Below are 13,232 nucleotides of genomic sequence, written 5' to 3'. Positions count from 1 at the left end.
CAGAACATTGATGTAAATGAAATGCTTCAGCTTTTTTGGTATGGTAAACTTGATATCTATTATTGTTTTGCAAAAACCTTTCTGTACGCGCTGTGTAAGGGTGAAAGGTTTGCCGTATTAGAATCAACTCTACCAGCCCTGCCTAGTTTTGTTTGAGAGATAATAGAAAAAGGGGTTTGCTGTTTGTGTGAGCGTGTCCTATAACACAATCGTTACTTGTTAAAGCATTGCTTACAAATGTTAGGGAATGCATTGCTGGCTGCCGGACTCGAAACTTCTGTTACATTTGTGGCGGGGGACAGATCCACTGTGGCTTTCTAAAAAACCAAACGTGCTATTCAAAGCTCTTCTTTTTAAATCCTTTGAAAACATCCACATAGTCATTTACATTGTCTAGGTCACAACCGCTTTCAGTTTGGATTTACACGAGTTCTATAGTGTCAGCATTCAGATTCTGGCTTTTGTCATTGCTCAGTCATTTGCTGTATAACCCACTCCTTTACAAGGAGATGCTTCAAAACTAGTTCCAAGATGTTTTTTCCTTTCCATTGCTGCCTTAAGCGTAACGGTAACTAACCACTAATGGTAACTAATTTAAGAAATTAAATAGGGGGTACAGTCAGATTCTGCCAAGGTCCTTAAACTGTCAGTGTAATGTGACTTAAACTGAGCACTTGTATGTTTTTCAGCATTACGATGGAAAGACATTAAAGGGGGGGTGCAAAATACTTTACATCACAGCCTCAGGCCTTTTTTGGTGTCCGCAGTTGGCTCAGCAGTTAAGTTTAGGTATTTCAAGAAAGTTGTTGAGTGCTGGAGATCTGGCTGAGACAAACAGTTTAATCACACAAGAGTCTGGCAGAGGGGAGGTGGTCTTGTCTGGGTCAAAAGGACTTAGGCTTAGGGGCTAATAGACAAGATATATCTTTTATTATACAATAAAGAATATTATGTGCTGTAAATTAAGGCAATTGTAAGTGCAACAAGATTATGGAATCATCAAGAAGGCATATTTGATTATACAAAGTTTAAAGTTGTTCTTTTATGCACAAGGATAGTCAGTGTCTGCATAAAGCATGTTACATGTCCTTCAGTTTGTTTTTAAAAAAGACAAAAAACCAGATAATCCTCTTCTATTGACCAACAATTGCCAGCAGCAAACGCCTGTAATCACCGCTTGTATCACTTGCTATCATTGTAGCCAAAGTCTTCTGATACATTTGTGTGAACATCTGTTTAATTTGCACAAGGTCAATCTATGCAAAGAAAAAAAAAAGCACAAAACTTAAACACAGTGTATGATTTTTAACTCCTAGACAGTCACCCGCATCTCCTCCCTCACGGACTAGCGAGCACATGCCAAGGGTGAAATGTGCGATTGATTAACTCTGCTGGTCTTACAAGCCAGCCGGCCCCTCTAAGGAGAGAGGAGCAGCTCCCCAAGAGGGAGTCCAGCAGTTGTTCCTTGCTTTGTTGGATCCTAACTCTTAACAGCTGGACCTTTGAACTCGAGGTGCTTACCTGCTACGTGGACAGGCAAGCACAATTAAGCAGGAAGACAAGCAGTATTACTATCTAGCCAGAGATAAATTACTATATGTGAAAGAAGGACTAAGTGAAGAGCTGGTTAGGGTAGACAGCTTTCTGCTCCATGTGCCATTTACAGAGGAGAACGTTTCTTACCTCGCTGCGAGTGACTATAATTCTGATGAGGGTAGAATCATCTGTGCCGGCTCCTTTCATAGAATAATAAAGTCTTTCTGCAAAAAAGGCTGGGCGATTTAAAGCACATTGCACTGCAATAAAAGATATTTTTAGGATTAGTCCCAGTATTGTATGCTGTATGGTGATACCTGGCAGGATCAATTCAGGATTGCTGCTGTAGACAGCTAGAGGTGGGTACTGCTGAAGAGTATTGCTGAAGAGCCAGTCACTGGGGATTACAGGAACTGTTTTATAGAGCCAAGCTTATTTTCGAGCTGACCAAATGAGTTATTTCTTCAAATGAAAACTTAGGTTATCAGCAGTTAGCTTCTCTGGAAGTGCTTTTCAAAGCTGGCTGAAACCTTAATTCTCAAATAGATAATTTAAAAACAGTTGTTCTCCTTGGATAGCTGGTACTGGGATACAAGGTATTTTACTCATGTTCCGGTGCTAGAATCTCACTAAGAAAAGTACAGCTGTAAAAAGTTCTCACTCTACTAGTTACAGAATGGATCTGGTTTCAGTCCAATTGTTCACTCTCAGACAAGCCTTTATTCTTCTGCATGATTCTCGGAGCTGATTTTTTCCCCTAAAACTTTTGAGCAGAATATAATCTGGGAAGTTTTTGCTTATCCATTATGGCTACAGAAATGCTGTCATTTTGGTAAGCATTGATAGGACTGGTGTCTGCAGATTTACTAGTAAATCATACATCAGCAAATTGTGCTAAATTTGAACTGCTTTACTCTAACAAGTCAACAGGAAGAAGTGAATGCAAAACAGGTCTTCTATTTTGCTGAAGTTTTCCTTACAAATGCTGATGTTTTGGGGGGTAGGTGGTGGGGGGGAAGAGGAGTGGAAAGGGAACTGTGCCTAAAGTAGGTTCGTGTTGGTTCTGAGATCGTGTGTGGAGGCGGTTCAGCTGTCCCTACCGAGGTGCCACACAAGCAGAGTCTTGGCTCTGTTACCCTGGTACTCGCATCATTCTGCAGAGCTCCGAAAAAATCCAGCTACAGGCACTGCCCAGCGAGCCTTGTTTCTGCGCAGTTGCCTGCCTTCCCAGAGAAGCGACAAGTAGTTCCCTATGGAGCCTTTTCTTGTTTCAAACTGACTTCTTCATGGTGGATGCTTATTTTCTCCAATTACATAAAAAGTGAATAATTTGAATAATCAAAGTTACTTTTGTGCTAGCAGAGTCTCAGATTGTGTGTTCATTTGCCATACGGCCAGTGCTGAATTGGATTCTTCAATTACATTTACAAGGTTTAATTCCTAAGGGATAAGGGGAGGGAAGAACGTATCACTTACAAATAGTCTTCAAACCACGTTCCACGTTGCCAGAAAATTCTCGGTCAATGCTGCTTAATAAATCACGATTAGCAATCTAAAATGAGATTAATATGTGGATAATGAAGTGCAGTAAAAACTGGAAACCTTAATTTAAAATACATTGACCAAACTTATTTGAAATTAGTGAAGAACTCCTACCCTGGAGTATGCCTCAACTGTTGCTTTCAGCTGGGGAAAACTTCTGCTTGCCAGAACCATATTAAAGCAAGATTCATCAGTCCCAAGTTTTCCTTCACCTGCTTGGTACAGACGCTGAGCATCTTCTTGAGCTTTTTGATAATCCACAGTTTGATTCTCATCCCGATTACCCTAAAAACAAAGACAACAGGTGTCAAATGAAATTACACAGAAAAGGCTATGCTTTAACTGCTTGCAATGTAGACTCCAAGCATGTATCTTCAAAGCGTGAAGCAGAAAGAGTAATACCAGTTAGAAATACATTACATTGCTTTAAAACTGCTCTTTGGTTTAATATTTCTTACAGGGAACAGATATACAAGTGGCCAAGAATCCTATCTGTAGGGCAGGCTTTAAACTGTAGTTAAACTCAAGTAATTTCACCCCTACGTACCATCTCATAGTTCTCATTAAGTACTGTACTTAATTCTCTATTTTACTTAATAATGTAAGCTTTCTCTTGATTTGTTTTTTTCTAGGCTTCAAGTTGCAAAGAATCTTCCCAAACGAACTAATGAATTATCTTACAGAATATGCACACCTGAAATATTTCAGGTCTTCTATTTTATTTAGAATTTGCTGATTTCAAGTAAGAATGTCTCCAGAAAGCACCTGCTATAGTTGTAATATGTCAGTAGAGCTTATGTGACATTTTATGTGCTTTGGTTTTGGGTTTTTTTTGCTGCCCAGTGCATGGATGGATACTGCTAAATATACTGGCTGAGTACATACTCTCCAATACTGTTGTATTTATAGTGGTTAATATAATATTTAAATTATGTGGCTGTTAATTATTGTGAAGTACTGGATTTATCAAAATAAAAATTAGCAGCATGAGCTTCTCAAGATTTGCCTTCTTGTGGATTTTGACTTCTTAATCCAAATACGTAGTGCATAGCTGAACTCTCACAAAGGTAGAGGCAAATGAGATAGAAAAGGAGGCTGAGGGGAGACCTTATCGCTGTCTACAACTACCTGAAAGGCGGCTCCAGAGAAGTGGGCGTTGGTCTCTTCTCACAAGTTACAACCGATAGGACAAGAGGAAATGGGATCAAGTTGTGCCAGGGGAGGTTTAGGTTAGACATTAGGAAAAACTTCTATACTGAAAGGGTTATCAAAGACTGGAACAGGCTGCCCAGGGAAGTAGTTGAATTGCCATCCTTGGACGTATTTGAAAGCTGTCTAGATATGGTGCTCGGGGACATGGTTTAGAAGTGGGCCTGGCAGAGTTAGATATCGGTTGGACTTGATGATCTTAAAGGTCTTTTCCGGCCATAACGATTCTATGATTCTAAGAGTAATAGAAATTCTAACAGCAAATAGGCAGATTGATAGAGAAATGTGGGAAGTTGCATTAGTACATATTTCTTCCTAAACATGGATAACTGCACGTTACTATTCTTCAACGCAAAGAGAGCCCTAGGTAAATGAGATGGGATAGGCAAGCTCCAGGGTTCACCTGAGTTCAGTAGTAGCACCTCCCTAATTCTGGTGATGTGAAGGGAGTATATGGTGTAAGCCGGGAGGTAAGTTTTGCCCTGCCATGCCTCTTAGCTTGTTTGTAGGGATTCTCACAGGTATTCTGCATACCATAAAGGTTATCTTATTACATTCACCCAGATTATTTTGTTAACGTATGCAAAAAATAAAAAGCATCTTGCTGTAACAGCAGTTTGGAGCGCTGCTTTACAGTACCACTTGATCGCATCTGCACAATAAAGTATTTACACATAAATTCTCTGAGATGAATATATATAGGGTGCTAAATTAGGTCACACAATTCATCATAGATTTTTAGATAGTAAGTGTCTCTTCCTTGAGGAGGGCATGAAGGGATACCTTGTCATTAGGGAATAAATTAATGGCCCTGGGATAATTTCTTAAAAACCTGGCTCTTGCTAAGCATATACAGGCAATTTATTTATGGAGCCATCATGACTACGTGCATCAAAGTCAGACTGTACACCATTATCTTACCAAAAAAATAAAAATTAAAGCTCACTTGGCACATAGATATAAGTAATCGTTCAAAGTGTCCTGAAGTGTCCGCTCTGATGTCTTGTTCGATGTCCCTCCCAAATTCTGATTTATAGCACTTCACTATTTCTTGTATTTCCTGGTTTGTCCTTGTGCAAAGGATCTCAATCAGCACTCTCTCCTGAGTGCCTGCTCCCTGTAGGCAGAGGAAAAGAGGGCGTAACTACAAAGGACCACCTATTCAGTTTTCTTCAACTGTGAAATTAAACAGTCATCTGTTATTTCAAAACTTAATACAATCAATATTGCAAGAACAGTATCCTTGCTTGTAGTGTGAAAGCACCAAGTCTTCTGTATACTTAAAATGCAGTGAAGATTCCTCAGTCATTCAATTCTGCACCAGTTCAAAAAAATACCCCAAAACTGTATATCCGCAACAGTGACATCAGCCAAAGTTAACTGGAAAATGGTTTAAGAAGGAAATTCTTTGGCAACCTTAATTTGGAAGCGTACTGGAGGAAGGTAGAGCCTTATGATAATCATTAAAGCCAAAGATACACACGTAAATTCTGTTTTGGTCCACATCCAAGTGTTCCCTGTTTCAAATGTGGCTGCTTCTGCAATATGGAGCGCCAGCAGGAACTTTTTATAGATGCCTCCCTCTCCCCAGAATAAAAATGAATTGTGAGTTCTGTGTAAATTAAGATCTTACTGGCATGGTCACCTCTATTCAGGCAAGGATTAGATAGAAGTGGATCTGTATGAGTGAGACTTCTAGGTAAAGTTATATTATAAATATTTTTAAATGGTCAAGAGTGACTACTGCCTCCACTAAAGCCAGATAAGCATTTAAGCTCCGCATTCTTTAGAAGGTCTGCATTCATACATGGGTTAAATTGCTCGTTTCCAGTATCAGCTAGCTGCTGGTAAACTGGATGTACCAGTTTACCTGAGTTAAAAGTTTAAACCAACTAGCTCACCTCATCTCTAATGCAGTCTTAATACTTGAACAGACACATGCCTCATCTGACCTTAAGAAAATATTTTTTTCATTGTTGTCCTTTTAGAAAAAAATGGGATAATAAAAAAATTTCTTCCAGTAACAATGGTTTCCTCCTAGTAAGGAGAGGTACATACCTTCAATTTAAACAGTGGTTACAGTTTAAATGACACCCTGGCCCTTTCTAGGTTCTAGCAAAAATTATGACCAAGTGGCAGAGAACAAAGTTCTGTCCTGCAGTGTTTCATCCTGTGCTGGATGGACAGCTGCTCTGAACTGGCTAATCCTGCAGAAATTGGCCAGAACTGGGGGACGCAGCAGAAAAGAATTTTAAGTCCCGCAGTCCTGAAATTTGTTTGCCACACAGGATTTTTACAACAATGGAAAACCATACCTTCATTGCATGACGTAAACTCCAGGCATCGTAGTAGGTGCTAGGCATGAAGAGTGCTAGAATCAATTCTTCCACGTTTCCACTTAACTCAGACTTCAGATCTTTAATTAAATCCTGTTCAGTTATAAACAAAAAAAGGGCTTTGGAAAGTGTTAGCTATGTAGATTATATACTGAAAAAAGATCAAACTAGAACTTACTTTCATGACTGATTTCTACTCTTGTGCTGTTTTTCCTGTAAAGCTTTGGTTTATTTCTTATAAAGAACTTCCCTCTGTCCAAAACTTTGACAGCCCAGCTCTTCTCCATTATCTCCTCACTAATTAGGACCTAGTTAGGTCCTGAAAAATGCTACAACTATAAAATTTCACTTTAAGTTGCAAAAATGACAGAGGGGAAAAAGTTGAGTTATCTCGGCCCTTTATTGACTAACCAATCCTCAACCAGTTTCTCAGTTTGTTTCTTACAAAAAAACAGACTTCAGTGCTGGATTGTTGCATAAAAAACTCGGTTGTTTCAGACATTAGTACAAGGGCAGTTTAAGCTTGATTATTTTCTATCTATCGAGCATCACAAAAGCAGAGAAGCTTCTTGTTTCACCAGGGACAGAGCCAGCCCCCAACCTTCCCCCACCCCTGCTTCTGCCAGGTATCAGGACAACACCGTGTTAAATACCAGACGTCCCCCAGTACACATGGAAGATAACCAAAGGAAGCGCATTTTAAAAAATGCCCAAACCACTGCCCAGGACAAAATTGCAATCAAGCAGTTAAAGCAGCAGCTGAAACTTTGGTTTTGTTTACTGATTCAAAGAACTAGCGAAGATACCTTGCCGTACATAGTCTTGAAAGCTGCCTTGATTTTTTGCCTTTGATCATTGGAGCGGTTAGCAACAACGTTGATGATAGCCTGCTCATCAGTTCCTTGGAAACAGAAGGGCAGTTTCATGTAAGAACTCATAATAATCCCCCTGAAACTATGCATTTTATAATCCTGCATTTGGGCATAGTTACATAATAAATGACTACCATTTAAGTCTACCAAATTTTCTATGTAACTTTATCTACTAAATTGCCCATGTCATTTTAAAAGTGTGATTTTTGAAAAGCTTGGGGAGAAAAAACATATGCTTAAATAAAAGTTGAAGAAAAGGACAAAATAGCATTAAGAAGTTAGCTCAACAGAAATTTTAAGCTTCTATTGCTTCCTTACCAAACCCCTTCATAGCTTTGCGTAGAATTTCTGCGTCCCTTCCAGCATCAAAGTTTGGAGCAGCTTGAATTGTGCCCTGGGTACCCTGAACCATTGCTGCAGGCTGAGAACAAGAGTGACATGTAACTAGCTATTGTACACAATCTAAATTCAAATTAAAATCACAACTTTGCAATCAGTACTTCAGAAGGAGTTGGCCGCTAGTTCCCCATTTTTTCTCTACCACAGAATCAGGGCAACATTTAGTTGTGTTGAGAAGCTTTGGCCCCACAGATGAAGGGTTATGATTTTGTTCTGGTTGTACCCTGAGTGTAGCTGGGAACTCTTGATGCAGAACACACTGTAAATTGTTGGAAACCAGTTGTAAAAGCATTAAAAACTATAGAAGCCACATAAGTGATTATAGAAGAGGATACAGCACATACCGGACCAGGCATTGGTGATGGTACTTGTCCACCAGGAAATCCTACTGAAAATAAATTAAAGAACAAGATAAAAGGAATTAATTAGGTTTCCTCTTATTATGTAAATGCTGTCTAATCTGAAAATAAAGCTATTTACAGACCTACCACTGCACAAAACCAGTTTCCTAAGTAATGATACCTATCATGATCAGTAACTGAAATGCTTGCCCTTGGGAATGAGGGGAAGAAGCAATCACAGACGCATTCTGGTACATACACTAGCAATGCAATTCTAAAAAACCTAAATTTACTGGTGCTGTGGGAACTGGAAGGATCTCTCCTTATTAAATACAGCTATCTTTGCCAACGGCAAGATAGCGCATGCAAATGAAGAATGTGTGTCCTGTGCTCTCTTTAACAGTCATATTATACACTTAAAATGTCTAGTATATAAAGGATAAATATTAAGAATTCATTGGTGCAAAAAGAATTGAAGGAATTTTGTGATCAAAAGCACTGTGAATACAAAAGCTACAACTACTTTTTTTTTTTACTGGAATTTTATTTTTATCCATAATACAGATGCACAATTGTTATAATTTTAACAGCAGCTTAGTTAGTAGACTTAAGAAAGCAATTATTAAAAAAAAAGGTTTTGCTGCAAACAAAACTCACACATTCCAGGACAAAAATCATCCTGATGGTAACTGACCACTCAAAGCATTAAAAACACTGCACCATTTTCAAGCAATTGCGTGCATTCTCCTTCCATCTCCCCACTATGCTGGGGATCACCATGATTACACAGATCTCAAAAATGCATCCATTTCTTCAAGATTATCAGAACAGCTTGATACTCATTGAATGTGGACTCTGGCTTTCACAGTTCTCATCAGATACTTGCAGTCTGAAGAAGGATGAGCACCTAAACCACTACATCATGACCACTGACAGCCATCCCATTTGGATGTAGCACCTATAGAGGTCATCAGCCCTCACCAGTTCTCATCAGCCCTTCAGTGATCTTATCAAGAAAGATGGTAAGAGGTGTACAGCACACAAACCTCAACAACTGAAAGTATTAAAGGTAAGGGCCCAATTTGTTACTACCTATCCTGGGATCTCTTGGTTTAACCTTAGATGCTTAAAGGTTCTTATATATGACATACCTGGAATTTGTGCTGGTCCACCTCCAGCATAGCTTTGGGCGGGAGGCTGCGGATAGCCACCAAAGCCAGGACCAGCGGGAGGCACACCAAACCCAGGGCCCGTAGGAGCTAGGAGGAGAAGAAAGACTTTAGCACGCTTAATGTTTTGTACTTCTGACACAACATGAGCCAGGTAATTGAGCAGAGCTATGCAAGAGACTAATTTCTCTGTGTCTGTGCAGTGGCCCAAAACCATCAAGGCCCTGCCATTAGCATGCAGGTATTTCCTGCTAGATAGCAATCTGTGTGGCTGCCTACATGCTGCTGCCTAAATTGACTGCTGAACAAAGCGGCTTTTCTTTACTACTTCTACCAAGCATAGGGAATGGTTACACCAGAAATCACTCCTGAGGGGTACTCTAACAAAGGATCTTACCTCCAGGATAAGGTGGCATTCCTCCAGCCGGGGGAGCTCCAGGGTAGCACCCAGGGGCAGGGTAGCCCCCTGGGGCAGGATATCCTGCTGCATTCGGTGGTGCTGCAGGATAGGTCCCTGCTCCTGCCGGAGGGTATCCTCCAGGAACAGCAGGATAGGCATACTGACCAGCTGGCGGATAGACAGACTCTTGTCCTGTCGGCTGAAACACAAAAATGGGATGTCTGTACACCTGCTAACAGGACATTAGAGTAAAAACTCTCAAGCAACCAAAATGTCCATGTGTATAATAATGTGAATTATATAATTAGATTCAGCACTTGAAGTGGCAGCAGCAGAATTCTTGAAGCCTGGATGGGGGCCTCCTGGCTGGGTTTTCTGATGCATCTCCGATGTTGACACAGAATCAGAGAGTGCTGTAGTGTGGAAGGCATCTCTGGACAGCCTCTGATCCCATCCACCTTCAAAGCAGGGTCAGCTTTGGAGTTAGATGAGGTCACACAGGGCCTTGTCAAGTTTTTAGTATCTCCAAGGAACAGTGAATCCACAGCCTCTCTGGGCCCCTGTTCCAGTGTTTGACTACTCTCATGGTGAAAAATGTTTTCCTCAAATCAAATTAAAATCACAACCTGTGGTTGTTCCCAGCTGCCCTTTCACTCTGTACCTCTGACAAGAGTCTGATTCCAGTGTCTCTATCACTCCTTCTTACGTAGCAGAAGACTGACTAGATCTCCGCTTAGCCTTCTCTTCTCCAGGTGAGCAGCCCTCCCTGGACACACTCCTGTTTGTCCATGTCTGCTGTACTGAGAGGCCACAACTAGGCACAGTATTCCAGACGTGGCCTTATGAACACTAAGCACAGCGGAATAATCATTTCCCTTAACCTGCTGGCTTCACTCTTGCTAAAGCCTGGTATGTCATTAGCCTTCTTCCCTGGGGACACGCCCTAGTGAGCCACATTTGACTTCTCAACCACCGGGACCTATGGTCCTCTACTGGAAAGCTGCTACTGCTATCACGTATAAGTAAGAGGTGAGCTCAGCTAGGCTTGCTCTCTATGAATCATTAGGAGCTCACCTCCTGTTTTTATAGGACTTTTAAGAGCTTAGTATCCTTGAAACGTCTGCCTCTCTTGCACAACCAGTATTTTCAAATGTTACGTGGTGACAACTTACAAGAGGTGGGGTTAAACAAAAGGCATCTATATGCCTTTGTTCTGCTACACGTATGACGTACAGTCATACCACAAAGGTTGCTATTAGCATTAACATACATTAGAAATATATACTTGAATGACCAGGATCTCTAAGAAAAGACCCTGTAAGTTAAGAGTCATATACTTGATCTTAAAAATCAGGTATTTAAGATCAGCTTCATAACAAAGTATAGTCTATGGACTCATTACTCACTTGCTGCGAATCATCTTTACTGACTAGCTGTAGAAATACGGGTCACACATTACATTCAGTACACACTCATTCTTGAGCCCAGAAATCAGAAATAAACTGCAAAGCAGTAAAGTCTAGCTCAAACATTCTCCTTGGGTTTGGTTGCTGCAAGATCTTTACCCCCAGATAACTGGGCCCAGGCTATATAATATTCTCTTCCCCAGTGGTACAGTCTAACCTTTCTCTGCCAGACTCAACAAAAAGATTTTAATGGAATTTAGATTCACAAATCCAAAATTGGGATCCTCAAAAGCCTTCCTCAGATAACTATCACTATTGCAGAAGAAAATAGTTTCATATTGGTTTTTTGCACCAGTTATCACTTTGGGCATCATCAATGAGACTAGGAAACCTAGAATTGTTGATAGCAAATCTAAAGGGTCTTCTAAATTAATCCACTGAAGTTGGCTATATTTTAGATGCTAGCTAAGAAAAAAAATATTTTCAGATGTAGTTTTTTTAGTGGGGGACAACGGGGGAAGAAAGCCAGGTGTTAAGAAAGTCTAGCATCTAACATGTCTGTCTTTAGTTTGACTGACTTAAGTGTTTCAGAAAGAGTAAGGGTAAATTGTAAAGCAAAATAATCAGATAATTTATTGCATGTATTTATATATATTGCACGTATTTATAGCTTTTCAGTAGCTTAGTGGGATTCAGGCTGAGCTCCATGCTTAAGTCTAGTTCTGTACTATGTAAAATACAGACCATATAAAATTCCCACAATTACATATGATCGGTGCCATACTAATAAAAGCACACAGTTGCATCTACCTTTGAACAATGATGCAGGCATATCAAAAAGACTGCAGTATCAGCCACACCTGATACATTCCAGCCTTCCGTTAATTTTCATTAGAAATTTTAGTCCATTCAGTCATGAGCTGAAGGTGGAACAAAGTCCTGTGGCTGAAGGATAGGGGGTCAAAGTCAAGATACAGTCTCCTTTATCCTCAGAAAAATATTTACTTGGTGTCATATGAAAGCTGGGCTACATGAGTAAAGCATTCCAACCTCTTCCTGAGGGTAATGGCATAAATCCTGGGATACGGGTATGCAAAATATTTGGTACAGACTGATTCAGAGACCACCTCTGACCCTGTACACAAAGACCCTCATATTTATGTAAGAACTACTGTTACTTTAAAAACATGATTTGCTGCGATAGTTAGCTATGTAAAAAAAGACCAAACTCACAAGACAAAGATAAACTAAAACAAGACCAAACAATCAAAAACCTTTCTGGAATAATAGGCAACATTTTAAAAAATAATCTTAAACTTCCTTCTTGGAATTCTTATGAAACAACTGTACAGTGATCCTCAGGGATATATAGACAAAAACAAAGACCATAATCTCTAGAAAATACTGTATATGAACAGACAGCCACTATTTACATATACACAGAGCATAGTAAGAAGGGGTATTCACAGAATATAACTCCATTAGGAATGCAACTCATTCAAGAGCCATACTTACAGGATAACCAGGGAAAGCAGGGTAGCCACCAGAAGGGGGATAACCCGGGTATGACATTCTGGAGAAAAAAAGATATTTTCACTGTCAAGGCACTATATGTGAGTTTGTAGTAGTTATTTGCTTGCTAATTACCTGTTAAATCACTTGAACAATATGTTTTGTAGGTTTAGAATTGCTCAGGAGTACTTGTCAGCTATTAAACCCACAAAACCTTTCCTTTTTTTCCATACACATGACCATAGCAAGCAGGACTCAGAAAGGAAGCATCTTCAACTTTGTAATTCACTACCGCTCTTATTTAGGGTCAGATAGACATTGAAGCATTGTAAGAGGCTTGAAACTCCAAAAAGAACTCTGAAATACAGGACACGCTTCGAGGTGCCAGCAGGAGGGGGCTGAGCCCTTTGCCAGAACAGAAACCGAGGGGTCAGGCTAGAGCAGGGCCCCAGTCCTGCACTGCACCAAGCCCCTGTCTCCCATCACCCTGCACTCCTCCGCTCACAGGGG

General features: G+C 40.2%; 1 protein-coding gene across 3 annotated transcripts; it reads right to left on the bottom strand.

Annotated features, from left to right (window-relative positions):
- Positions 1-900: 900 nt before the first annotated feature.
- ANXA7 (annexin A7) lies at positions 901-12,782 on the bottom strand. 3 transcript variants are annotated; one of them, XM_009888756.1, is made up of 13 exons: positions 12,726-12,782; positions 9,802-10,003; positions 9,387-9,494; positions 8,239-8,282; positions 7,996-8,013; positions 7,814-7,916; positions 7,430-7,524; positions 6,603-6,716; positions 5,234-5,404; positions 3,193-3,363; positions 3,013-3,088; positions 1,684-1,796; positions 901-1,256 (listed from the first exon to the last, which is right to left on the bottom strand). In XM_009888756.1, exons 1-13 carry the CDS (start codon positions 12,780-12,782, stop codon positions 1,134-1,136), a joined length of 1,395 nt encoding a protein of 464 aa, XP_009887058.1. In that variant the 3' UTR covers positions 901-1,133. The 3 variants fall into 3 exon arrangements, with proteins under 3 accessions (XP_009887058.1, XP_009887059.1, XP_009887060.1); XM_009888757.1 differs by lacking the exon at positions 7,996-8,013; XM_009888758.1 differs by lacking the exon at positions 7,996-8,013 and having other exon boundaries at positions 8,239-8,279.
- Positions 12,783-13,232: the final 450 nt, after the last annotated feature.

The sequence above is a fragment of the Charadrius vociferus genome, unplaced genomic scaffold (assembly GCF_000708025.1).
Source record: "Charadrius vociferus isolate BGI_N301 unplaced genomic scaffold, ASM70802v2 scaffold436, whole genome shotgun sequence".
Classification (NCBI taxonomy): domain Eukaryota; kingdom Metazoa; phylum Chordata; class Aves; order Charadriiformes; family Charadriidae; genus Charadrius; species Charadrius vociferus.
Note: the sequence above shows the minus strand (reverse complement) of the source record. Positions and strands in the feature narration are given on the sequence as shown.